General features: G+C 41.1%; 1 protein-coding gene across 2 annotated transcripts in view; it reads right to left on the bottom strand.

Annotated features, from left to right (window-relative positions):
• Positions 1–25,482, bottom strand: part of PAH (phenylalanine hydroxylase) — a 58,273-nt gene that overhangs the window by 21,791 nt on the left and 11,000 nt on the right. For both annotated transcript variants that reach the window (XM_070756277.1, XM_070756276.1), the window contains exons 3-4: positions 17,154–17,337; positions 107–195 (exon numbers count right to left, since the gene is read on the bottom strand). In XM_070756277.1, the coding sequence (XP_070612378.1) occupies positions 107–195; positions 17,154–17,337 (273 nt within the window). The remainder of the gene's footprint in view (positions 1–106; positions 196–17,153; positions 17,338–25,482) is intronic.

Raw genomic sequence — 25,482 nt, 5'->3', positions numbered from 1 at the left:
TTTAAAATGTAAAATTATACAGGAGTTTAGAAACAGATTTTTTTTTCTTTAAAAGGGAATGGTTGGGGGGAGAGGTGCCTTTAACAATTTTTTTATCCTTTCTTACAGGATGGTCAGCATCCAGTTCTGCTCCATAGCTGAGGATCTGATTTGCAAATCTGTCCAGTTCTTGAATTGATCTTGGGAACCATGGAACTAGAAGGCAGAAAAGAAACATAAGTTGTGATTAGTTCCTTGCCACTTCATAAGAATGTATGGAATATACAGTTATATTCCTATTACTTTATTCAATATTTGCTTGAAATTTACACCAAAATATAAATAATAGATCATTTAATATATAGTGGTCCTTTTGTACTCATTTTTAATTGGGTTCGGGAGGAGTACCAAAAATAGTGAATACCAAACACATTTTCCCCATAAGGAATAATGTAGTGAGTCACAAGGTAGCCGAAAATGAGTACCCAGCTGAGTACCAAACAAACAATGAATATCGGGACAAATTCTTTGTGTCAAAATACATTGAGTACTAAATTTGATGAGTTTCAAAGCAGCCAACTAGCAAGAAACCAATGTATAATGTAAGGTTAAAGACTGGAATTTCTAGGCTTGTGCAGTAAACTTCATCCTGGTGGCTAAGAAAGATCTCAGTGGCTTCCACAATTAACTTGAAAAATACATGAATCTATTGAAGGCCATTTTCTAAGCCAGCAGCCACCTGTCTGTCTGTCTGTCTGTCTGTCTGTCTGTCTGTCTGTCTGTCTACCTATCATCTATCTATCATCTATCTACCTATCTATCTATATTTCTATCCATCCATCTATTTATTTATATATCAAGTATGTATTAGTAGTATACAAAGAAATAACACTGTTTATATACATAATATTGGTACTAATAAGAGAGAAACTTAGGACAGGGACAATAGGCGCTGGTACACTTATGCATGCCACTCTTAGGAATCGGGTGAGGTCAACAGTAGATAGTCTAAGAGTAAAGTTTGGGGGGGGGGGTTGCTGATGAAACAACAGAATCCGGTAGTGAATTCCATGCATTAACAACTCGGTTGCTGAAGTCATATTTTCTACAGTTGAGTTTGGAGCGGTTTACTTTGAGTTTATATCTGTTATGTGCTCATGTATTGTTGTGGTTGAAGTAGTTGTTGACAGGAAGGACGTTGTAGCAGATGGTTTTATGGGCTATGCTTAGGTCGTGTTTAAGGTGACGCAGCTCCAAGCTTTCTAAGCCTAGGATTTCAAGTCTGGTTGTGCATGGTATTCTGTTGCGAGTAGAGGAGTGGAGGACTCTTCTAGTAAAGTATCTTTCTAATTTATTTTTGTCCAAAATGCAGTGTGGGTTCCAGACAGATGAGCTGTATTCAAGGATTGGTCTGGCGAAAATTTTGTATGCTTTGGTTTAGTAAAGTGATATTACCAGAGAAGAAGCTATGTAGGATTAGGTTAGCATGGTCTCTTTTGGGCACCAGGGACTGGTTTCATGGAGAGAGGTTTTTCCATGGACTTGGTGACCCAGCAGGGAGAAGGGATAGTTCCTTGTGAGCAATTCTGTTTGTCTCAGCAGCAGGCACATACATCCACTGCTCTCATAAAAAGAACTTGGTGTGTGAGCGTTAGTTACCACTGCTTGGGTGAGGGAAGTTTCACACATGAGCACAAGACGCCACCACTTGTGTAAGGGGAGCCTCACAGGCAAGTGCCAGCTGCCACCACTCACACAAAGGGACACTCACACCTCAGTGCAGTCCACTGCTGCTTATGTGAGGGAAGATTTGCAGTTGAGCACCAGTCATCACCACTCGTGCAATGGAAGGTTTGTGCTTGAGTGGCAGCCATTTTGTGCTTGCTCAAGGGGAGCTTCACAGCAGTGATGGGCTCCTACGGGTACGGTCAGGTACACAGAACCGGAAGAAAATTTTTGATTCCCCCCCCCCTTTTTTTTCCCATGATGGTTTCTGGGTACGTTTTTCCTATCGCAGTAAATGAGGTTGAACGTGTATAATTTTACAAGAGCTGTGCGTGCGCGCACGTGTGTGTACATACACTTTATATAGTAGATGTTGTGGTTAGCTCCTGCCCTAAGGACTGTGGATGTGGGGGAGACATCCACATGCTGCAGGCCTGTTTTGCCCCCCCCAGTGGAATCTGATGATGAAGGCTCCTCTGACCAAGAAGACATGAGTGACAGGGAGGAGGAGAGTGGGGCAGACAGCTCAGAAGGAGATCAATTATCTAGCTCCTCCTTGGATTCAGAACAAGAGTTAATGATACAGCCACGCATGCGGAGAGCAATGCATAGGCAACAACAACTGAGAGATTATTATCAAAGAAAATGAGGCCACCTGTGGTTGGGTGGGGCTGTGGTAATTAGTGAGGCTGCTATAAATAGCAGCCTGTGGGTTTGGCCCTTGTGGAGGATTATCTGATTGTTGTGTTTCCTGACTGCTTTACTGACTTGGACCTTTTGTGTGCTGATTTTTCCCCGCTTTGAAACTAAACCAGAACAAAGTGTGTTTCACTTTGTGAAAGAAGAAGGACTGTAAATAGCCTCACGGCTGCAAGCTAAGTATCACAGAGCTGATAAGGGACTTGTACAAATTACCAGTTTGTTTGGAGACAAGTGCTCTTTGCTATCCCAAAAGAGGACTTAGTTTAAGTGACTTTTCATTATAAAGAACATTGTTTTGAATTTTCAAACGTGTGTGTGTGTGTCTGAAATTTGTACCTGTGAATTTTTGGGGGAAGTCTATCAGAGAGCCTGACATTACAGTAGATAGTGTATATTTTTGTGTGCCTGTGTGTAATATGTATGTACACATATAGCATATACATACATAGAATTGAATAGTATATTTTGGATGTTCAGTAATAGTAAAGGAAATTGTATCTCTTTGAGGAGAGGCCAGGCACCCTAAGCCAAATCCTTGACGTGAGTGACGTCAAGTTGGCCACCTTTAAGCCAGTGACATGACCTCTAAGCCACCCCCGGTCACGTGATCATCAAGCCACTCCCACCTGGTCACATGTCTGGCAAGCCACACCCACAAAATAAGCCATTCCCACAGTGTGGTAGTAAAAATGTTTGCAGCCCTTCACTGCTTCACACATGTGCCCATGCTCGCCTGCCACCTGAAAAGCCTGGTTCAAAACAGGCCACAGCCAGGTAATGGGCCGCAGCATGACAGAATATAAAAATAACCATTTATATTGTGTATATAATATCCATTTTGCGTTATGCTTTGACTTTTTGGTGTGATTATTGAACCAGGATCTTAGTAACATGAACCATAGAAACATAGAAACATAGAAACATAGAAGTCTGACGGCAGAAAAAGACCTCATGGTCCATCCAGTCTGCCCTTATACTATTTTCTGTATTTTATCTTAGGATGGATATATGTTTATCCCAGGCATGTTTAAATTCAGTTACTGTGGATTTATCTACCACGTCTGCTGGAAGTTTGTTCCAAGGATCTACTACTCTTTCAGTAAAATAATATTTTCCCATGTTGCTCTTGATCTTTCCCCCAACTAACTTCAGATTGTGTCCCCTTGTTCTTGTGTATACTTTCCTATTAAAAACACATCCGTCCTGGACCTTATTTAACCCTTTAATATATTTAAATGTTTCGATCATGTCCCCCCTTTTAATTCTGTCCTCCAGACTATACAGATTGAGTTCATTAAGTCTTTCCTGATACGTTTTATGCTTAAGACCTTCCACCATTCTTGTAGCCCGTCTTTGGACCCGTTCAATTTTGTCAATATCTTTTTGTAGGTGAGGTCTCCAGAACTGAACACATTATTCCAAATGTGGTCTCACCAGCATTCTATATAGCAGGATCATAATCTCCCTCTTCCTGCTTGTTATACCTCTAGCTATGCAGCCAAGCATCCTACTTGCTTTCCCTACCGCCTGACTGCACTGTTCACCCATTTTGAGACTGTCAGAAATCACTACCCCTAAATCCTTTTCTTTTGAAGTATTTGAGAACCATCTCTATCTTTGTCTCTGAGCAGGTTTCATTTTTCACAAAGCGGTAGGTCAATTTTATTTCATTTTTATTCGCAGAATTTAGGACCTCCTTCTGAATGTTAGCCACAATTTAATATACGTAAACACTACCGGGTTGTTGGGTTTTTTTGAGCCACTAGATGGCAGCAATAGCAAATATTATAGGTTTGAACCTATTTCTGCATGAAAATCTCTCTTTTGAGAGACCTCTAAACTCTTTGGAGAAACAATTGTGCCCTGAAGGTTTTTAACGAAATAATTAAAGCAAGAGATCCACTTGGATCCATGTCTGTTATGATCCTCACCACTGAGGGTTTTCTTATGAAACTGGATGCTTCCAAGATCCACAGTTGAGCTATTCAGGACTTTGAGAATTAATTTATTGACTTAAATTCTAAAAAATTACACACATTTTTTTTTTTAAAAAAAACCTTCCATCTTAAAAATTTCATGAGCGTGCCCAATCAAAAAGTAGGTTGCATATAGCCAATGAATATCCTTTAGACCAGAGGTCCCCAACCGCCGGTCCGCGGACCGGGACCAGGCCGTTGGGGGTTTTCAGCCGGTCCGCGGCGGCGCTGCCCTCCCGGCAGAGAACATTATGCAGGACGGGGTGGGGCGTCGGGCGGTGACGCAGCCCTCCACACTTCTCCACAGGGCGGGGAGAATCAGGAGGCTCCTTTGGCGGCTGGGGGCTGCCTGGCTTTGTGATTTTGGCTGGGGGGGGAGTTAGGAAGGTCCTACTTCTCCCCCCCCCCCCAGCCAAAAATTCAAAGCCTATCTGCTGGATACGGGCGATGAGTGGGACAGAGCGGCGCGGAAGCCTCTTGCAGCAGCTGCCACAGCCACCGGCTTCGGCGCCGTTCGTCCCGCCCATCGCCCGTATCCAGCAGAAGCTGCTGCCCGAGTGCTCTTGGCCGGCGGGATTCAAAGTGCTGGGGTGGGGGTGTCCTGACAGCCCCCCCACCCCAGTGCTTCGCCTCCCGCTGGGACACCCCCCACCCCAGCACTTTAAATCCCGCCGGCCAAGAGCACTCGGGCAGCAGCTTCTGCTGGATACGGGCGATGGGCGGGACGAACGGCGCCGAAGCCGGTGGCTGTGGCAGCTGCTGCAAGAGGCTTCCGCGCCGCTCTGTCCCACTCATCGCCCGTATCCAGCAGATAGGCTTTGAATTTTTGGCTGGGGGGGAGAAGTAGGACCTTCCTAACTCCCCCCCCCAGCCAAAATCACAAAGCCAGGCAGCCCCCAGCCGCCAAAGGAGCCTCCTGATTCTCCCCGCCCTGTGGAGAAGTGTGGAGGGCTGCGTCACTAAGCTCCACCCCTCCATAACCCCACCCCCATATGACCAAAGCCCCCCCCCCCCACCGGGCCGTGGAAAACTCGTCTAACTTAAAGCCGGTACCCTGGTGCTAAAAAGGTTGGGGACCTCTGCTTTAGACCTTTCTACAAATTCCTATGCATTAGCTAGGACAGCAGAACTGCAGAAAAAACAATAGTTGCCAACCTGCCTTCCATTGAGGACCTGTATACTGCAGGAGTCAAAAAGAGGGCAGGGAAAATATTTACCGACCCCTCGCATCCTGGAGACAAACAGTTTCAACTCCTACCCTCAAAACTTCGCTACAGAGCACTGTACAGCAAGACAACTAGACACAAGAACAGTTTTCCCCCAAACTCTACTAAACAAATAATTCCCTCAACACTGTCAACTTTTTACTAAGTCTCCATTTCTATTTCTACTAGTTTTTCTCATCATTCCTATCATCCTTTTCCTCCTACTTAGGACTGTATGACTGTAACTTGTTGCTTGAATCCTTAAGATTTTTATTAATATTGATTGTTTCTTCATTGCTTATTTTACGCCTGTGACAATCATTAAGTGTTTTATCTCATGATTCTTGACAAATGTATGTTTTCTTTTATGTACACTGTGAGCAGATGCATCAAAGACAAATTCCTTGTGTGTTCAATCACACTTGGCCAATAAAATTATTCTATTCTATTCTATTCTATTCTATGACAGTGATGGTGAACATTTTCTTTCCTTAGGTGCCGAAACAGCATGCATGTGTACTATCTCCGGAGAGGGGCGACATACAAATCCAATAAATAAATAAATAAATAAATAAATAAATAAATGGATGAACGAACGAACGAACGAACGAACAAACAAACAAACACTATCACTTATGTATGAGTGCCCACACCCATAATTCAATGCCTGGGGAGGGTGAAAACAGCTCCCCCCCGAAGGTCTTTTGGAGGCCAGAAACAGCCTGTTTCCCAACTTCTGGTGGGCCCAGTAGGTTCGTGTTTTGCCCTTCCCAGGCTCCAAAGGCTTCCCTGTAGCCGTGGAAAGGGTAAAAACGCCCTCCCCCATCCTCCTGGAGGCTCTCTGGAAGCCAAAAACACCCTCCCAGAACCTTTGTGTGAACCAAACATGCACGTTGGAGCTGAGCTAGGGCAATGGCTCACGTGCTAGCAGATATGGCTCCATGTGCTACCTGTAGCACCCATGCCATAGGTTTGCCATCACTGAGCTAGGACATACAACTCCCCCCCCCCTAAATGTTTACTGTTTCATAATGTTACCTAAATACATTTTAAACCTTTCACTGGAATGTTGTAGTCCACTGCAGTTTTTTGTTATTTTCATACTTAGCTTTATTATTCTGATTCTGTCCTGAGGGTGTATTACAGAAAATTAGGATATAGCAATAGCATTAACACTTAAACAACGCAATATAACTCCAAATAAATCAAACATCTGTGAAATCGAACTGTCCACTTAGGAAGCAACACTGATGGACAATCAATTTCACCAGCTGTTGTGCACATTCAACTTTGTACAGAACAAAGTATTCAATGAGAATATTTCATTCATCCAGATCTTGGGATGTGTTATTTGAGTGTTCCCTTTATTTTTATGAGCAATGTATTCGGGTTTCTTCCCGTGTAGGATTTGGAAATTTCTGGCGACGTTTTGACGAGGTCCCACTCGTCATCTTCATGCTGGTGTTTCTGTCCTTGTTCTAAGGCGAACACCACGAGACCTGAGCTGCCTTCCTTCTATAAATACTGATGGCTGGGTGTGGTTTGATGGCTCAGCAATTGCCTGCTGTGTAGAAACTTCCTGGTGAGTCAGTGGGGTAACATCTGGGGTCGTTGATGTAGCTGAAGTATGCTGATTAGTTAATGGTTGTAGATTAGGCGTGATATCCTGAGTAGTTGGAGCTTGCAGGCTACTGGATTGTTTTGCGAGGAGTTTGCGTGGGCGGCGGGGAAACCCCAGCGCCGCTTCCCAGCTGAGTCCCGAAGCCAAACGCGGAAGATCGCCTTTGCCTTCTGGCTTCAGGACTCAGCTGGGAAGCGGCGCGAGCGAACGGCGTGGGCGGGCGAAGGGCGGGCGAGCGGCGGGCGCGCGGGCAGGCAGGCGGCGGACAAGTGGCAGGCGCGGCAGCAGCGAGGAGTTTGCGTGGGCGGCGGGGAAACCCCAATCTTCGGCTCCTCGCTGCTGCGGCGGAAGTAAAAACACCATCTGCGCATGCGCAGATGGTGTTTTTACTTCCGCACCGCTACTTCGCGAAGAATCGATTGTCGCGAGGGGTCCTGGAACGGAACCCTTGCGATAATCGGGGGACCACTGTATATATATATATATGTGTGTGTGTGTGTGTGTGTGTGTGTGTGTGTGTGTTTTCGTAGATTTTCATGGGTACAGGTATGACGGTCTTGGTATATTCGGGTTTCTTCCCGTGTAGGAATATATATTCCTACACGGAATATATATATATAGAGAGAGACACAGACAGACAGACAGACAGACAGAGACAAAGACAGAGAGACAGAAAGATAGAGAGAGACAGAGAGAATCCCAGTTTAATTTATATTATTTTATCCCTGATAAACAGCCGAAAAACTCCTGTAAAAATAGAACGTTTTAGACCATGCTATCCCCCCCGCCCAGGCTGTTAATGAATGGCCAGTACAGGCAATTGCAACAGTGACCCTCCATGGGCCTCTGTAAGGCTCGTGCAAGTTGTTTAGTAATAAATATTGATTTGTCTGTAGGAGGAATGGCAGCATTTTATGGTCCTGCTGTGGACACCCAAGTGGTGACCAATTTGCTAGAGGTCAGTTGCTTAATGGGATGCTAATCAGCTATTTATATGAGAGCAAGGAAACCAAAGAGATTCAGAGATTCTCCAGAACTTTTGTCCATTTTGGGGAGGGGGTCAATGACAGGAGTTCGATATTTATTGCCAATTTCAGTTCAGGTTGGAGCCTTCTTTAAACATGGCCAACTGTTCTGGTGAGCCCCAGGGCCCCGAGCTAACAAGGCTTCTACAGACCCTCAGCTTCCAGCTTGTCTCCAAACTGCAATAAATTATTTCTGTTTTCTCACTGAAACGGAGTCATATCTAATTATTTCGTTCAGGGACTCCAAGGGATCTAAGCATATTGAAAGCACCACATTGTGTCTTCGTGACAATTCATTTGAACCCTTAAGAGCAGTTTGATGGTCAACTATGCAGCTCTACCAGAACTTCGCAATCAACCATAATTTACTATAGATGTTCTCAAACTTTTGGGGCCAGTTGGCAAATTTAGGGTTTTGAGAAATTGTTATGGGCATTGTTATAAGGTTAACCTGGCAAACCACAAAAGTCCTTTTCATCAGAAAATAATTTAGCTCCAAGCCTTCTAGAGTCAGCAGCTATAATAAATGTAAATAAATAAATATTCCTATTAAAGTGGAAGGATCTGTCTGATACACAGCTTTCTTCTAACTTTTCCCCCCATCTCTTATCATTTTAGTTTTCTAAATATGTTTCTGAGGTTTTACAAAGCCCTGAAGCATTTTTAATATATTTTTTAAAAAGATTAGATGGGGCAATTCATCCTTGAGGCTGGTACTTTGTTCTGTACTATAGTAAAATACTTCACCCGAAGAGCCCTTCATTCCTCCACCCAAAACAGAATACCCTACGAAACTAGACTTTCAATCCTGGGCCTTGAAAGCCTTGAACTACAACGCCTTAAACATGATCATGGCATTGGACCAGAATATCTCCGAGACCGCCTTCTGCCGCACGAATCCCGGCGACCAATTAGGTCCCACAGAGTGGGCCTTCTCCGGGTCCCATCAACTAAACAATGTCGGTTGGCAGGCCCCAGGGGAAGAGCCTTCTCTGTGGTGGCCCCGACTCTCTGGAACCAACTCCCCCCAAAGATTAGAACTGCCCCTACTCTCCTTGCCTTTCGTAAGCTCCTTAAACCCACCTTTGTCGTCAGGCATGGGGGAACTGAGACATCTCCCCCGGGCATATACAATTTATGCATGGTATGTTTGTATGTATGTTTGCTTAGTAAATGGTTTTTTTTTAATATTTTAAACTATAATTTAGATTTGTCATGAATTGTTTTATTTTGTTGTGAGCCGCCCCGAGTCTGCGGAGAGGGGCGGCATACAAATCTAAATAATAAATAAATAAATAAAAAATAAATAAAGTATTACTCACAAGATCATATGCTGCAACATCCTACATGTCAATGACTACTTCAGCTTCAACCACAACAACACAAGAGCACACAACAGATGCAAGCTCAATATTAACCGCTTCAAACTTGACTGTAAAAAATACAACTTTAGCAATCGAGTTGTCGAAGCGTGGAACTTATTACTGGACTCCGTAGTGTCATCCCCTAACCCCCAACATTTTACCCTTAGACTATCATGGTTGACCTCTCGAGATTCCTAAGAGGTCAGTAAGGGGCATGCATAAGTGCCTCCCGTCCCCTGTCCTATTGTCTCTTCTATAACTATCTTTTTCTTCTATCACTATGTCTCTATCTCTTCTTCTACTACTCTCCCATTGATTGATGTACCATGTGTATATCCCCTGTAACCTCATTGTGTTTTGGACTAACTAACTAAAATAAAATAAAATAAAATAAAATAAAATAAAATAAAATAAAATAAAATAAAATAAAATAAAATAAAATAAAATAAAATAAAATAAAATAAAATAAAATAAAATAATAAAATAATAAAATAATAAAATAAAATAAAATAAAATAAAATAAAATAAAATAAAATAAAATAAAATAAAATAAAATAAAATAAAATAAAATAAAATAAAATAAAATAAAATAAAATAAAATAAAATAAAATAAATAAAATAAAATAAAATAAAATAAAATAATAAAATAAAATAAAATAAATAAAGTCTTCTTTGATCTGTTAATAGCGAGATTCTTACAGCACACAGAAATACAACTTACTCAGGTCTATCTCAATGCCACTGTAAGGTGGATCACAAACTCAGACAATGTGTGAATCTAAGCCTCTTTACTCAAATGTTAAATGTGAGTGTAAGAATTCTGATCATAATAGAGATAGATTTTTGGTTTATAAACAGACAGTTTGTTTAAAAGCAGGGTGGGTGGGAAAGTCTTCCCTGCTATGTGACTGAGGAAAGTGTACTACAAACAAATGTTAACCGCTTTGTGGTATTCCTTCAATTAACGATCATGTTCTTCGTGATGGGCAAGATACCCTATCCATCACCATCAATTTCTCACCAAGACTGAAAGTATTTCACCATCTGCCCAGCTCTTGTGCAGTTGTTGTCTTGCCATCAGAAGCCGATTGGGTTAAAATAGTTCAAATCTGGACCATTACACAGTTCTATTTACTGGTGTGTGTGTATGTGTGTGTGTGTGTATTGTATGCTTTTCATGCTTTAATCTCTTTTGTTCCTTCTCTTTATCCATCATTCCAGTTTCACAAATATATGCTTATTTATTTAATTTAGTCTCTGATTATACATTTGTGAATGGAGAGAGACACACACACACACACACACACACATGTACAAACCTAGTAGAATGTGTTTACAGACATCTATATATATATACAGTATATCTATCTATCTATATATTCAGGGGTGGGCTGCTCCCTGGACCGAGCAGGGGGGGCGCAGTGGGGTAGCGAAAAGGGAGCTCCATCCCAGAGCACCCAATTTGCACTGAAAGATGATGAAAGAAAATGCAGGGTATCCTGCATAAGCCACGCCCACAGTGTGGTAGTAAAACTTTTGGTAGCCCTTCCACTGTATGTGTGTGTATGTATACACACACACATAGACAAACACATGGTGATCTGATCTGGAAACATATTGATCAAGCTGGCTATTAGCAAATCATATCAATGGTTTTACTCTGTTGATTGGAAGGGGTTTTTTTTGTTAGTGGTGCATAAGGATTAGAAACAGAGAAGAACGTTCCTTCTGGATTGTCAGATTCACTGCACCTTTTAAAATATATTATTTGTGTGAACCTCTGCTTTGACTTAACATCACCATGTATTAAATCAGGGCTGTACATCTCTGTGTACTCCAGTGAGTATATGTCATGTATGTACACACACATTTGTTAGTATTTCTTAAATACTAATCCTAACCTCCAATGGCATTATTTTATTTTATTTTATTTTATTTTATTTTGTTTTGTTTTGTTTTGTTTTATTTTATTTTATTTTATTTTATTTTATTTTATTTTATTTTATTTTATTTATTAGATTTGTATGCCGCCCCTCTCCGTAGACTTGGGACGGCTAACAACAATAATAAAACAGCGTATAACAAATCTAATATTTAAAATAACTAAAAAACCCTTATCAATAACCAAACATACCCACAAACATACCATACATAAATTGTATAGGCCTGGGGGGAAGGACTATCTCAATTCTCCCATGCCTGATGACAGAGGTGGGTTTTAAGGAGCTTACGAAAGGCAAGGAGGGTGGGGGCAATTCTGATCTCTGGGGGGAGCTGGTTCCAGAGGGTCGGGGCCGCCACAGAGAAGGCTCTTCCCCTGAGTCCCACCATTGTCTAGTTGACAGGACCCGGAGAAGGCCAACTCTGTGGGACCTAACTGGCCGCTGGGATTCTGGTCCAATGCCATGAAGGGCTTTATAGGTCATAACCAACACTTTGAATTGTGACCAGAAACTGATCAGCAACCAATGCAGACTGCGGAGTGTTGGTGTGACATGGGCATACTTAGGGAAGCATTGCTGGAGCAATAATAGTCTTTGCCTCTTTTTGCATTTTCATAGGTTCTTGAGACTGTTCCATAAAATCAAAGGCTTAATGCATATGTTGTTCCATATGTTGGGTTTTTTTTTTTTCAAAAAGTACAATTGTGTATCTGATCACCCAATAGATTGGGATAATCTATAAAATAAACAAAGAAACAATAGTTTATATGTTGGTTTTATAGGCCATCTAGGTGTGTTGGGTGGATTGTGACACGGTAATACCGCAGAAAAGTGGACCATGTATATCTCTTGGGATGTGGGTACTTTTGTTGTTGCTGCTGTTGTTTTAAATCATGATGTTGGTCTGCCCAGAATGTTGTTTCATCTTAACAGACATCTGAAAAATACAACTAACTTACTTCAATGATCTTACTAAGATGAATTGCTTTAATTGCCTCTTAGTAGAACCCTTCCCCCTTTTCTTTCTTTCTTTCTTTCTTTCTTTCTTTCTTTCTTTCTTTCTTTCCTTCCTTATTCTTTATGCCAGAATTATGATGAAGAGGGAAGAACCAAGATATTCCTTTAGCCTCCAAAAGTAATTAAACTTTCAATTTTAACTTATTGTGGCTCCCTGACAAGCCATAAGGTTTTGCCTGTCATGTTCCTCTCCTTTTTTCCCTTTACAATGTCATGGGTAGGACACAAAAGAGAGGATAAGAAGATTATAAGGATTCATTTCAGGAAGATATTATTCCCCTTTCATGTTGCTCCCAGGAAGGAAAAAGACACGGCAGACCTAAAGCATTTTAAACCAACCTTTCCTGAAATCCTATTAGGATCACACACCTGCCATCTAAAGCAGTGATTTTCAACCTTTTTTGAGCCGCGGCACATTTTTTACATTTACAAAACCATGGGGCACATTGAAGGGGGGGGGGGGGGCGCTAAAAAAAGTTTGGACAAAAAAATTCTCTCTTCCTCCCTTTCACTCTACAGTATTTCTCTCTCCCTCTTTCTCTCCCTCTTTTTTCTCTCTCTCTCCATCCCTCTTTCTCTCTTCCTTCTTTCCTCTTTTTTGCTCTCTTTCTCTCTCCCTCCCTACTTCCCTCTATGTCTTTCTCTCTCCCACCTTCCCTCCCTCTCTCTCTCTCTCTTGCTTGCTTTCTTTCTCTCTCTTTCTCTCTCTCTTGCTTTCTTTCTCTCTTGTTCTCTTTCTCTCTTGCTTTCTTTCTTTCTTTCTTTCTCTCTCTCGCTTTCTTTCTCTCTCTTGCTTGCTTTCTCTCTTGTTTTCTTTCTCTCTCTTGCTCTTTCTTTTTCTCTCTTTTTCTCTTGTTTTCTTTCTCTCTCTCGCTTTCTTTCTCTTCTCTTGCTTGCTTTCTCTCTTGTTTTCTTTCTCTCTCTTGCTCTTTCTTTTTCTCTCTTTTTCTCTTGTTTTCTTTCTCTCTCTCGCTTTCTTTCTCTCTCTTGCTTGCTTTCTCTCTTGTTTTCTTTCTCTCTCTTGCTCTTTCTTTTTCTCTCTTTTTCTCTTGTTTTCTTTCTCTCTCTCGCTTTCTTTCTCTCTCTTGCTTGCTTTCTCTCTTGTTTTCTTTCTCTCTCTTGCTCTTTCTTTTTCTCTCTTTTTCTATTGTTTTCTTTCTCTCTCTGAGCTTCGCGGCACACCTGACCATGTCTCGCGGCACACTAGTGTGCCACGGCACACTGGTTGAAAAACACTGATCTAAAGAAACCATGATCAGAAGATTTGGATGAATGTACTTGAAGCAAATGCTTATTAAACATGTAAGTCCCCCTGGCTATATTTTCTATTAGATTATATCTAGTGAATACAGGTAAGTTGTAAATGAATAATTATGTGCATGAATGTAGTCTTATTCTAATCCTTTTACTATTAAAATTAGGAAGTTACACATCTTTGAATTTTTATGTTTTTTCTAATGAATGTAATAAGTTGTCTGGATAAAATATAACTAGGATAAAATAATAACCTGTCCTGCCAGGCTCTCTGATAGGAGCCTCCCGAAAATTCAAGGGTACAAATTTCAGACACAGACATGTTTGAAAATTCAAAACAATGTTCTTTATCACAAAAGTCAAAATAAACGAAGCACTCTTTTTGTATTGCAAAGAGCACTCTTCCCAAAACAACCGGGTAGTCTGTGCAATTTCCCTTAAGCCAGTGTTTTCCAACCAGTGTGCCGTGGCACACTAGTGTGCCGCGAGACATGGTCAGGTGTGCCGCGAAGCTCAGCAAGAGAGAGAGAGAGAGAAAGAAAGCAAGAGAGAGAGAGAAAGAGAGAGAGAAAGCAAGCAAGCAAGAGAGAAAGAGAAAGAGAGAAAGAAAGCAAGAGAGAGAGAAAGAGAGGCAGGGAAGGAGGGAGAGATAGAAAGAGCAAAAAAGAGAGGAAGGAAGGAAGAGAAAGGAAGAGGGAGAGAGAGAGGAAGGAAGGAAGAGAAAGAAAGAGGGAGAGAAATAGAGCAAAAGGGAGGAAGAGAGAGAGAGAGAATTTTTTTGTCCAAACTTTTTTTAGCCCCCACCCACTCCCCCCCGCTCAATGTGCCCCATGATTTTGTATATGTAAAAAATGTGCCGCAGCTCAAAAAAGGTTGAAAATCACTGCCTTAAGCAGTCATTAATTACTTGGCCAGCAGGGGTGTGGAGAAACTTCACACCCCTTCTTCTTCCAACAAAGGGAGACACACACACACACGTTGCTCTGCTTTGGTTTCAAAGGCGTGAAAAAACAACAAAGTCCAGCACACACGATTCCTGACGAAACTGCAACAGATATTATTCCACAATGGCCAAACCCACATGCTGCTATTTATAGCAGCAGCCCTAATTACTGGAGCCCCACCCAAACACAGGTGGCCTCCCTTATTTCCTGTACTATGTTCTTACTTGGTCTCTTCTATGCATAATTCTGCGCTTGCGTGGGTCCAAAATGTCTTCATCTGAATCAATGGAAGATAAGGGAGATTGACTGCCTGGGCTGTGTGCCAAGCCCTCCTCTGCCGAGTCACTCCCACCTTCTTCTTCGTCCGAGGAAACTAAACTCTGAACTGATTCTGTCGGCAATAACACAGGCCTGTGACATATTGAAGTTTCCCCTGCATCCACCTCCCCATTTCCTGGGGCAGGAGCTGGGCCAGAGCCAACCACAACAATAAACGATAGCCAGACCAATTAAAAAAATAGGTGTAATTGCAACTAGAACTCAGGACCCATTGATTTAGTTTGTGTCTGTATCTGTCTTGTTTGCAATCATTCATGAATCTGTTTGATCTAATTTCTGGATCAGTCAGAACAACAGAGTGTAACCCTTGTGTTCTGTCTGGGTTTTCCCAGACCTCAACACCAACTGAAAAAACAGCCAGACACTCTGGTAAAAGCCAAAAGTATTTTATAGCTGGAAAAAATAAGCACAAAGGAAAACCTGTCTTCACAACAGACAGGCTATAATACGTTACAGCAGGGTCCTGATGTCCAGTCAATCCCACAAGCTTCTTGCTGGCACCCCCCCCCCAAGGTTTCAATAGTCCAAGGCACAAACCAGGATTGTAAGCCACCAAAGTTCACAGACAGGTCTCACGAATCTCCAAGATAAAACTCCACAAGCCAGGAAGGGTGGGTCCGCCTTTTAACCATTCCCAAGAGCACCACACCCAAACCCAGCTGTGACCTCTAATGCTGGAAATACTTAGCCAATTGAGTCCGTCTCTGATTAGCTCTCCTTTGTCGCATATCTATGATGTCTTGAGCATTTTCCCCTAAGGAATCCAGGCTGCTTGCTGGGGAGAGCTCCCCCTGGTGGGACTCTGGCTGTCCTTCTTCTTCAGCCTGGGATTCCTCTTCCTCGTCAGTCTGCACCTCCTGTTCCTCAGCCTCTCCCTCTGAGCTGGAAACCGACAGAAGGTCAGCCATTCCCGGAGGGGTCCCAGACTGAACCACAACACCTTGTTATATGTTTTAATAACTAAAATGGTTTTTTTTTCTAAATTACTCTTCCGTATATGCATTTTAACATATGCACATTTCAGGATATCACAAAGGAATATCACAAAAGATTAAAAGGGGAAACGCATCCTCCATCATTTCTTTGTCTCAAAACGTGAATCAGGATGAGAGACCTTACAAATGCAAGCCAACTAAAATTCTTGAACATCCCTTGGTCTCATTGATGGATGATCTCTTATGGGCCCGGGACAGGGGTTTATCCTCTGTCCTGGTGCTCCTTGACCTCTCAGCGGCTTTCGATACCATCGACCATGGTATCCTTCTGCGCTGGCTGGAGGGGTTGGGAGTGGGAGGCACTGTTCTCCAGTGGTTCTCCTCCTACCTCTCCGGTTGGTCGCAGTCGGTGTTAGTGGGGGGTCAGAGGTCGACCTTGAGGTTACTCCCTTGTGGGGTGCCTCAGGGATCGGTCCTCTCCCCCCTGCTATTCAATATCTACATGAAACCGTTGGGTGAGATCATCCAGAGGCATGGGGTGAGGTATCATCAGTACGCAGACGATACCCAGCTGTACATCTCCACCCCATGTCCAGTCAACGAAGCAGTGGAAGTGATGTGCCGATGCCTGGAGGCTGTTGGGGGCTGTTGGGGGCTGGATGGGTGTCAACAGACTCAAACTCAACCTGGATAAGACGGAGTGGCTGTGGGTTCTGCCTCCCAAGGACTATTCCATCTGTCCATCCATAACCCGGGGGGGAATGATTGACCCCCTCAGAGAGGGTACGCAACTTGGGCGTCCTCCTCGATCCACAGCTCACATCAGAGAAACACCTTTCAGCTGTGGCGAGGGGGACGTTTGTGGGTTCTGCCTCCCAAGGGCTTTTAAAATTTATTAGATTTGTTGTGAATTGTTCTATTGTATGTTGTGAGCTGCCCCGAGTCTACAGAGAGGGGCGGCATACAAATCTAATAAGTAAGTAAGTAAGTAAGTAAGTAAGTAAGTAAGTAAGTAAGTAAGTAAGTAAGTAAGTAAATAAATAAATAAATAAATAAATAAATAAATAAAATTAGAGAAAGCTTCTTTTTATAAAAATTGGTTATGCTGAAACCTTTTTTCTTACCAGCATCTTTCCTCTTTTCGCGTGAAAGTTCATGAACATTGGCTCTGATGTCATCTCTCAAGGTCTTGATGATATCCGGAAGGGCAGAAATATTCTTGCTCTCCAAATTAATGAAAAATTCATATTCATCTTTATTCAGCCGGGAAGGTCTGGATTCTATGTGAGTCAGGTTTATCCCCTTTTCCTAAAAGACAATGAAATAAACAATGTTGCCTTTTTTTTTTTTGTAGGTGGCCTGGAAAGTGATCTGTGCAGAGTATTTGGTGCATCAAAATGCACAGGTACAATATATGTGGTGCATTGCTCAACAATAGCAACTGTGAGAGGGATCTTGGAGTCCTAGTGGACAACCATTTAAATATGAGCCAGCAGTGTGCAGCAGCTGCCCAAAAAGCCAACACAGTTCTAGACTGCATTAAACAGGGATAGAATCAAGATCACGTGAAGTGTTAATACCACTTTATGAGGCTTTTGTAAGGTCACACTTGGAATACTGCATTCAGTTTTGGTTGCCACGGTGCAAAAAGGATCTTGGGAACTTGGGATTCTAGAAAAGGTGCAAAGAAGAGCGACAAAGATGATTATGGGATTAGAGGCTAAAACATATGAAGAACAGCTGCAGGAACTGGGCATGACTAGTTTAATGAAAAGAAGGACCAGAGGAGACATGATAGCAGTGTTCCAATATCTCAGGGGTTGCCACAAAGAGGAGAAGTTAACCTATTCTCCAAAGCACCTGAGGGTAGAACAAGAAGCAATGGGTGGAAACTAAACAAGGAAAGAAGTAACTTAGAACTAAGGAGAAATTTCCTGACAGTTAGAACAATCAATTAGTGGAACAGCTTGCCTCCAGAAGTTGTGAATGCTCCAACACTGGAAGTTTTTAAGAAGATGTTGGATAACTATCTGTCTGAAGTAGTGTAGGGTTTCCTGCCCATGCAGGAGGTTGGACTAGAAGACCTCCAAGGTCCCTTTCAACTCTGTTGTTGTTGTTGTTGTTGTTGTTGTTGTTGTTGTTGTTATTATTATTATTATTATTATTAATTTGGATGACAAAAACCTTTGTTTGTTCTAGCTATTTTTTAAAATAAAAATGTGTACTTAAAATGTTGTGACCCAAACAAAAGAAATTGGTAGCTGAGTAATACAATTATAACTGTATAGAGTTATAGGTCTGCATATGCTCTTATAAACAATAAGTAGATACCGCCGCAAGATTTGAATATAATGAATGTCCTACCTTTCTTTATTACCTACTATTAGACCAGTGGTCATTAACCTCAATGGCTGTTTGGTACCATTCAGCTGATGTTTCTCAAGAGCAAATACTACGGATTTTCAAGATAACCAATGCAAGATAACCACTGTTTTCATCTTTTGTCAGGTGCTTTTTTAAGAATTTCATTGGCTACTGGGAAATAGGATGTTGCATCAGGTAGATTCTTTAATGTTCTCCTATGAGGAAAGTTTATCTATAGTTACAACCCTTACTATTACATGTTGGAGGCATCAGTGGGCCAGATAACTACCTCCCAAAATGAATAATGTATGGAGACTGAATCTACACTCAGATTGTTCCTGGCAATACATGACAAAGTATAAGATACCATCCAGCAAACCAGCAGGTCTGAAGAAGACGGGGCTGGTCAAAGAAGGTAGACCCAGGAATAAAGACCCAGAAGGACTATATACTCATTTCTAGGTTCTATCATATCTCAAGACCTAAAATGGTCACCTAACATCAAAAATGTCATCAAAAATGCACAACAAAGAATATTCTTTCTGCGCCAACTCAGGAAGCTCAAACTGCCCAAGGAGCTGCTGATACAGTTCTACAGATGAATCATTGAGTCTGTCATCTGCATCTCTATAACTGTCTGGTTTGGTTCTGCAACCCAACAAGACCGACACAGACTTTAGAGGATAATCAGAACTGCAGAAAAAACAATTGCTGCCAACCTGCCTTCCATTGAGGACCTGTATACTGCATGAGTCAAAAAGAGGGCTGTGAAAATATTTACTGACCCCTCGCATCCTGGACATAAACTGTTTCAATTCCTACCCTCAAAACGTCATTACAGAGCACTGCACACCAAGACAACTAGACACAAGAACAGTTTTTCCCCGAACACCATCACTCTACTAAACAAATAATCCCAACACTGTCAAACATTTTACTACATCTGCACTACTATTACTATTAGTTTTTTTCTATCATTCCTGTCACCCATTTCCTCCAACTTATGACTGTATGACTGTAACTTGTTGCTTGTATTCTTAAGATTTTTATTAATATTCTTTCCTCATTGCTTATTTGTGACAATAATTAAGTGTTGTACTTCATGATTCTTGACAAATATATCCTTTTCTTTTATGTACACTGCACCAAAGACAAAATCCTTGTATTTTATTTTATTTTATTTTATTTATTTATTTATTTATTTTGTCCAATACACAATGAGGGTTGTGGTGGATATACACATAGTAAAATACATAATGAAGGTTATAGAGGATATACTCATAGTAAAATATATCTAAGAAAGAAGAGAAGAGAAGATATAGGAATAAAACATATCAATGAAAGAATAGAAGAAGAGATATAGGAATAGAAGAAAGTTATAGGAGATATAGGAGAGCAATAGGACAGGGGACGGAAGGCACCCTAGTGCACTTGTACTCACCTCTTACTGACCTCTTAGGAATCTGGATAGGTCAACCGTAGATAATCTAAGGGTAAAGTGTGGGGGGTTTGGGGATGACACTATGGAGTCCGGTAATGAGTTCCACGCTTCGACAACTCGGTTACTGAAGTCATATTTTTTACAGTCAAGTTTGGAGCGGTTAATATTAAGTTTAAATCTGTTGTGTGCTCTTGTGTTGTTGTGGTTGAAGCTGAAGTAGTTGCCGACAGGCAGGACGTTGCAGCATATGATCTTGAGGGCAATACTTAGATCATGTTTAAGGTGTCTTAGTTCTAAGCTTTCTAGGCCCAGGATTGAAAGTCTAGTCTCATAGGGTATTCTGTTTCGAGTGGAGGAGTGAAGGGCTCTTCTGGTGAAGTATCTTTGGACATTTTCAAGGGTGTTAATGTCTGAGATGCGATATGGGTTCCAAACAGATGAGCTGTATTCGAGGATGAGTCTGGTGAAAGCTCTGGTAAGTAGTGAGAGATTGCCAGAGCAGAAGCTACATAGAAGCTTACTTTGTAAGCTCTGGTAAGTAGTGAAAGATTACCAGAGCAGAAGCTATGTAGGTCCAATCACATTTGGCCAAAAAAGAATTCTAATTCTATTATAGTTGCAGTCCTAAAAAATGTCTGTTTGAAACACAGCTACAAAAATGAATCAAGCTATTAGTGATGTGTGGTTTAAAATATCATGAATATGTACCAACCAGAGCTGAATATTAAATATATTCAAGAGCAGAGAGAAGCAGAAAGAGAAATTTAAAAGGACCATCTGCTCAGAAACAATGTACACTATTGGATTTTTCCTTTCTGAAGTTCTGAGCAATGAGCACCAAAGATGGGCTAAACTGTTTGGCCAGATACCAACACAAGAAGTTGAAAAGGTCAGAAGTGCATTCAAATCTCCTGGCACAGGAAAGAGATCCTTCTAACAGGGATGGCCTCCACGCAAAGACCTCTATTAACCAAGCCGAGCCCCAAGGTCAAGTTGTTTTAGCTCTCCAAAGATCTTTACTGGTCACAGACAATGCTTTGTATTTGCTATTTAATTAGGTGCTCACAAATCACTAGAGGGCTCCAGAGCCAGGGAAGGGTGAAGTTTAAATTACTCTATGTAAGATTTATTATGATCAAGGCCAGACCCTAAAACTCACGGTTTGCTCTAAGCAAAAGTTCTACAATTTGCTCTGAGCAAGAATACTATGTTTGATTATAATTTCAATAATTACTTTGTTGGAATTAAGATTTGGAATTTATAGTGAGATAGCAAGATTCTTTCTTCCAAGAAGTAGTGATGTTTCATGAAATGAATGAGCTGAGCAGAGAATGCTAGATGGAAATGTGAAAATTTTATCTCTGCTGTTCTTCCATTGCCGTTGGAATCAGTTGTAGAAAAAATTGTGCTAGAGGAAAGTTGCTGTCTCCATCACTTTTTTAGTAACTGGCAAAAGTCAATGATCAAGGGGTCATGGAAGGTGACAAATTGTTAACCCTTCTAATTCTCTACAGCATAACACAGTGATGGCAAACCTATGGCACGGGTACCACAGGTGGCACGCGGAGCCATATTTGCTGGCACACAAGCTGTTGCCCTAGCTCAGCTCCAACGTGCATCAATGTTCCCTCTAATTTTTTTTCGGTGTGGGCGGAAAAGTATAGTGTCTGAGCGGCAGTCCCTTCAGGACTGGGCGGCACAGAAGTAAAAAAATAATAAACAAACAAACAAACAAACAAACAAATAAATAATTCTCATTAAATTATTATACATGCTAGATTATTATTAAAGACATACCAGGAGAAAAGGATGCTGCCTACATCTTATCTACATAAATCTATACTTACCTAGTCATATAATCTGAAGACAGGTTGCAGGATCAACTCAACACAATTCCTACCAACTGTATCTGTGGTTTCTTCAATTGTGTTCTGATGTGATGGATAAGATGGGAATGGTATATCAAATTTATGATACTCAAAGGAATTGTGAAAATATAAATAGTTAGCCAGAGCCTTTCATTTTTAAACTAGCCAGCTGGGAAAAACTTTTGCAAGCATCAACTAGTCAACTATCTTCATTGCAGAGGACAGTGGATCTAAACTGATAAGAGGCAGCTTTCTGTTTTCAATTTTTTTCTGCTTTTATGTGACAACAAAGTTAGGATAGCCACATGTGCATTTCTCATTTTGAACAGCAACTAGAGGATAGTTATCTTGATAGAAGAGAATCTTTGTAGCTCAGGATTGAACTGTGGGGTCCTTAGTGCTCTCTGAGCTGATGTTTTATTACCAAACTAGGTAACATTATGAGTGATAGTAGGGAGCATTGTTTGCTCTCGTATTTGAGTAGAGAAACAAGCTGTGACATTCAAGATATTCAAAACACTCAGACAATCGAGCAAATAGTAAATAACAGCCCAATCAAGGAACTATGAAGACCACTCCTATTAACATTGACAGACTAAGCCACTACTATATAAAATTAGAGCAAACCATACTCCCTACTAACATTTATGATATTACCTAGATTGGCAATGAAATGCCTCCAAGAAAACAACCAACCTCAGATAGCACCAAGGACCTGATTTGAAATTTAAGCCTAGATTCCATGCTAGAGTTTTCCATTTATTCACTCTCCCCATAAGGAAAGAAAATCAAGGAGCTCCATACACAATCCAAAAATCCCATTCCTCTGTCATGGTTTGGAGGGAGATGGAATTTTATTATCACTTCCGGTAAAGTCTATTATACTGTTTATAATTTTTAATCAGTTTATTATGTATATGTAAGTAATGTTAAAGGCCATAGGAAGAGTTTGATAACAGCTGGTATCAAGCTCTCAGCATTTCTCACTTCCATATATTTTTGCAATTTCTTAATTCTCTTATCAAAGAGAGCAAATGGTAACTTTGGGGTGTATCTAATTTATTTGCAATATCAATGGTATCACTGGTAAAATATTGCTGATCAGCAAGATAAACAACTATATTTACTTTAGTGTGCTGATACATAATATTTTCTTCCACTGTGCTTCTCAGCCCCTACCCCTGTGAATTCAATAAGTATCAAGTTTTGAAAAAAACATAAATATTAAATTATCTTGTTACCAAATTTCATAATGGTTGTTCCCATGTAGAAAAAAGTATCAGATTTGGGTTTTTTAATGCAGATATACTATCTAAATTGAATTGCAAAATCTGACTCTGATATTAGAGTACGTAAATCCAGCAGACATGTAATACTTTTTTTAAAAAAATAAATAAATAAACATCCTAACCATTCCTTTTTTACCTCTTGTGGAAAATTCTGCATTATCTTTGAAGGTACATATATAGTTTTGCATTTCCCAAAGCAGAGGAACGGGTGGTTAATTTTTAACTGGTCCAAACAAACACATTTGATCTTGGAGTTGCTCTGAAATTCATGTACAAATACCACTCCCCTATGAAAAGGCTCAGCACATGACCACCACTTTCTCTGTTGCTAAATTATGCTGCAAACATGAGTATTTCAGCTAAAGCAAACATTGCTGAGTTCATCCGAAATGCTGACAGATAGCTACAACTTTGATACTTATGTAATGAAGGAGAGAATGGGCAGCCATCTTTCTTAAACGTCCCCTAACTTTACATAGAAACATAGAAGATTGACGGCAGAAAAAGACCTCATGGTCCATCTAGTCTGCCTGTTCTGTCTGGGTCACTCCGGAAGCCAAGACCAACCCAAAAAGAGAAGCCAGACACACCGGTAAAAGGCAAAGGCAGTTTATATAATTCAAGGAAAACACAGGTAACAGAAAATGTCCTTACAAACAGGAAAAACGCTGGAACTTCAAATATATACACGAAGGCAATAGTCCATGAAGCAATACCAGATTCTTGCTGCCAAGACGAAGCTGTAGATAGCAAACATACGCCTCCCACAAGTCTTCCAGACTGCTAGGCCACAAGCCAAGATCAGAGACGCTGAGAATCAAAGCAGGTCACCACAACTCCAATTGATAACACTCCACATGGCTTCAAGGGCTTGCCTGCCTTTTAAACCCTGCTGATGAGGACCACACCCAAACCCAGCTGTTTCTAATTCAATGGTGAAAATATTTCTTTAACTGCTCCTTTCGTTGCTCTGAACGTCTCTGTCTCATGTCAATGACAGCTTGTGCATCATCACCTAATGACTCCAAGCTACTGGCTGGGGAGAGCCCCCCCCCCGGGGCTCTCATGCTGTTCTTCTTCATCCCATTCCTGACTCTCCTCTCCCCTGTCCGACTGTTCAGCGCCCTCCTCTGCGCTGTCATCCTCCTCCGGGCATGGAGCCAGCAGAGACGCAGCCGATCCCTGAGCAGCCTCAGGCTGAACCACAACATCTGCCCTTATACTATTTTCTGTATTTTATCTTAGGATGGATATATGTTTATCCCAGGCATGTTTAAATTCAGTTACTGTGGATTTACCAACCACGTCTGCTGGAAGTTTGTTCCAAGGATCTACTACTCTTTCAGTAAAATAATACTTTCTGTATGTTTTTATAACAAAGGTGCAAAACAAGATCTCCCCCAGAAACTCCCTTCAGAAATCAGCAGCTCTTTTTGAATTTTTGAAAACACATCAGAGGAAAATCAACTATTTGGGGTAAAACAAGTGGCGGGCAGCAGCCAGTGCGCCCAAGTGCATGGCTCCAGTAGGAAAATCCTGGATGCATGCACAGCTGCGCACCACCAACACACATTCTTATGATTGGTTAAACAATCAGCCAGATGTTTGGATTTGGAAGTTTTATCCTCTAACTGAGTTTTATCCAACTTCTCAAAGACCTGGGGAAATTATTATTTTGCTACAAGCACCTATGGCTGGAAGCTAAAACAAGTGGACTTGCCTAATTGACTGTTGTGAAATGAAATAGGGTTGAGTTACATTTGGGATAAATAAATTCTGTTTAACCTTTCAAACTTTATTTAAAAAATCAAAGGCCATACTATCATGCCTATTGAATGCCCTTGGGCAGTTAGCCCAAACTGGTGCCTTTAAACATGCTGGATTAAAAATTTCCCATCAAGTCTAGCTAGCACAAACATTGAAAGATCAAAACATTGGAAAGATACCAGCTGAAATATATAACATAGTGCTGAAATAAGGCATGCAAATAGGGCATACAATTCCAATTAATAAATAAATATATAACATTCAAGAAATGATGAAACAAACTCTTTATAATTTGTGCAAAGAAAGTTACATAAATGCACATATTTGGGTTCAGATTGTATTTTTCATCTTTCTAGTATTAAATCAGGGCTGTTTTGCATTGAGATCCACATTATATCATTGAATCAAAGGGCTGTATTTTTTTGCTCTCAATGTCCATAATAATTTCTCGACAATCTTTCCTTTGGCCCAAATTAATGAAATGGCCATTTAATATATATATATATTTGGTTTCGGGACAAGGTTCTTAAGGTGAAAAGTTTGTAAGACGAAACAATGTTTCCCATAGGAATCAATGGAAAGCGATTAATGCGTGCAAGCCCAAAACTCACCCCTTTTGCCAGCCGAAGTCCCCATTTTTGCATTGCTGGGATTGCCCTGAGGCTCCCCTCCATGGAAAACCCCACCTCCAGACTTCTGTGTTTTTGTGATGCTGCAGGGGAAG

This window comes from Erythrolamprus reginae, chromosome 6, assembly GCF_031021105.1.
Source record: "Erythrolamprus reginae isolate rEryReg1 chromosome 6, rEryReg1.hap1, whole genome shotgun sequence".
Taxonomy (NCBI): Eukaryota; Metazoa; Chordata; class Lepidosauria; order Squamata; family Dipsadidae; genus Erythrolamprus; species Erythrolamprus reginae.
Note: the sequence above shows the minus strand (reverse complement) of the source record. Positions and strands in the feature narration are given on the sequence as shown.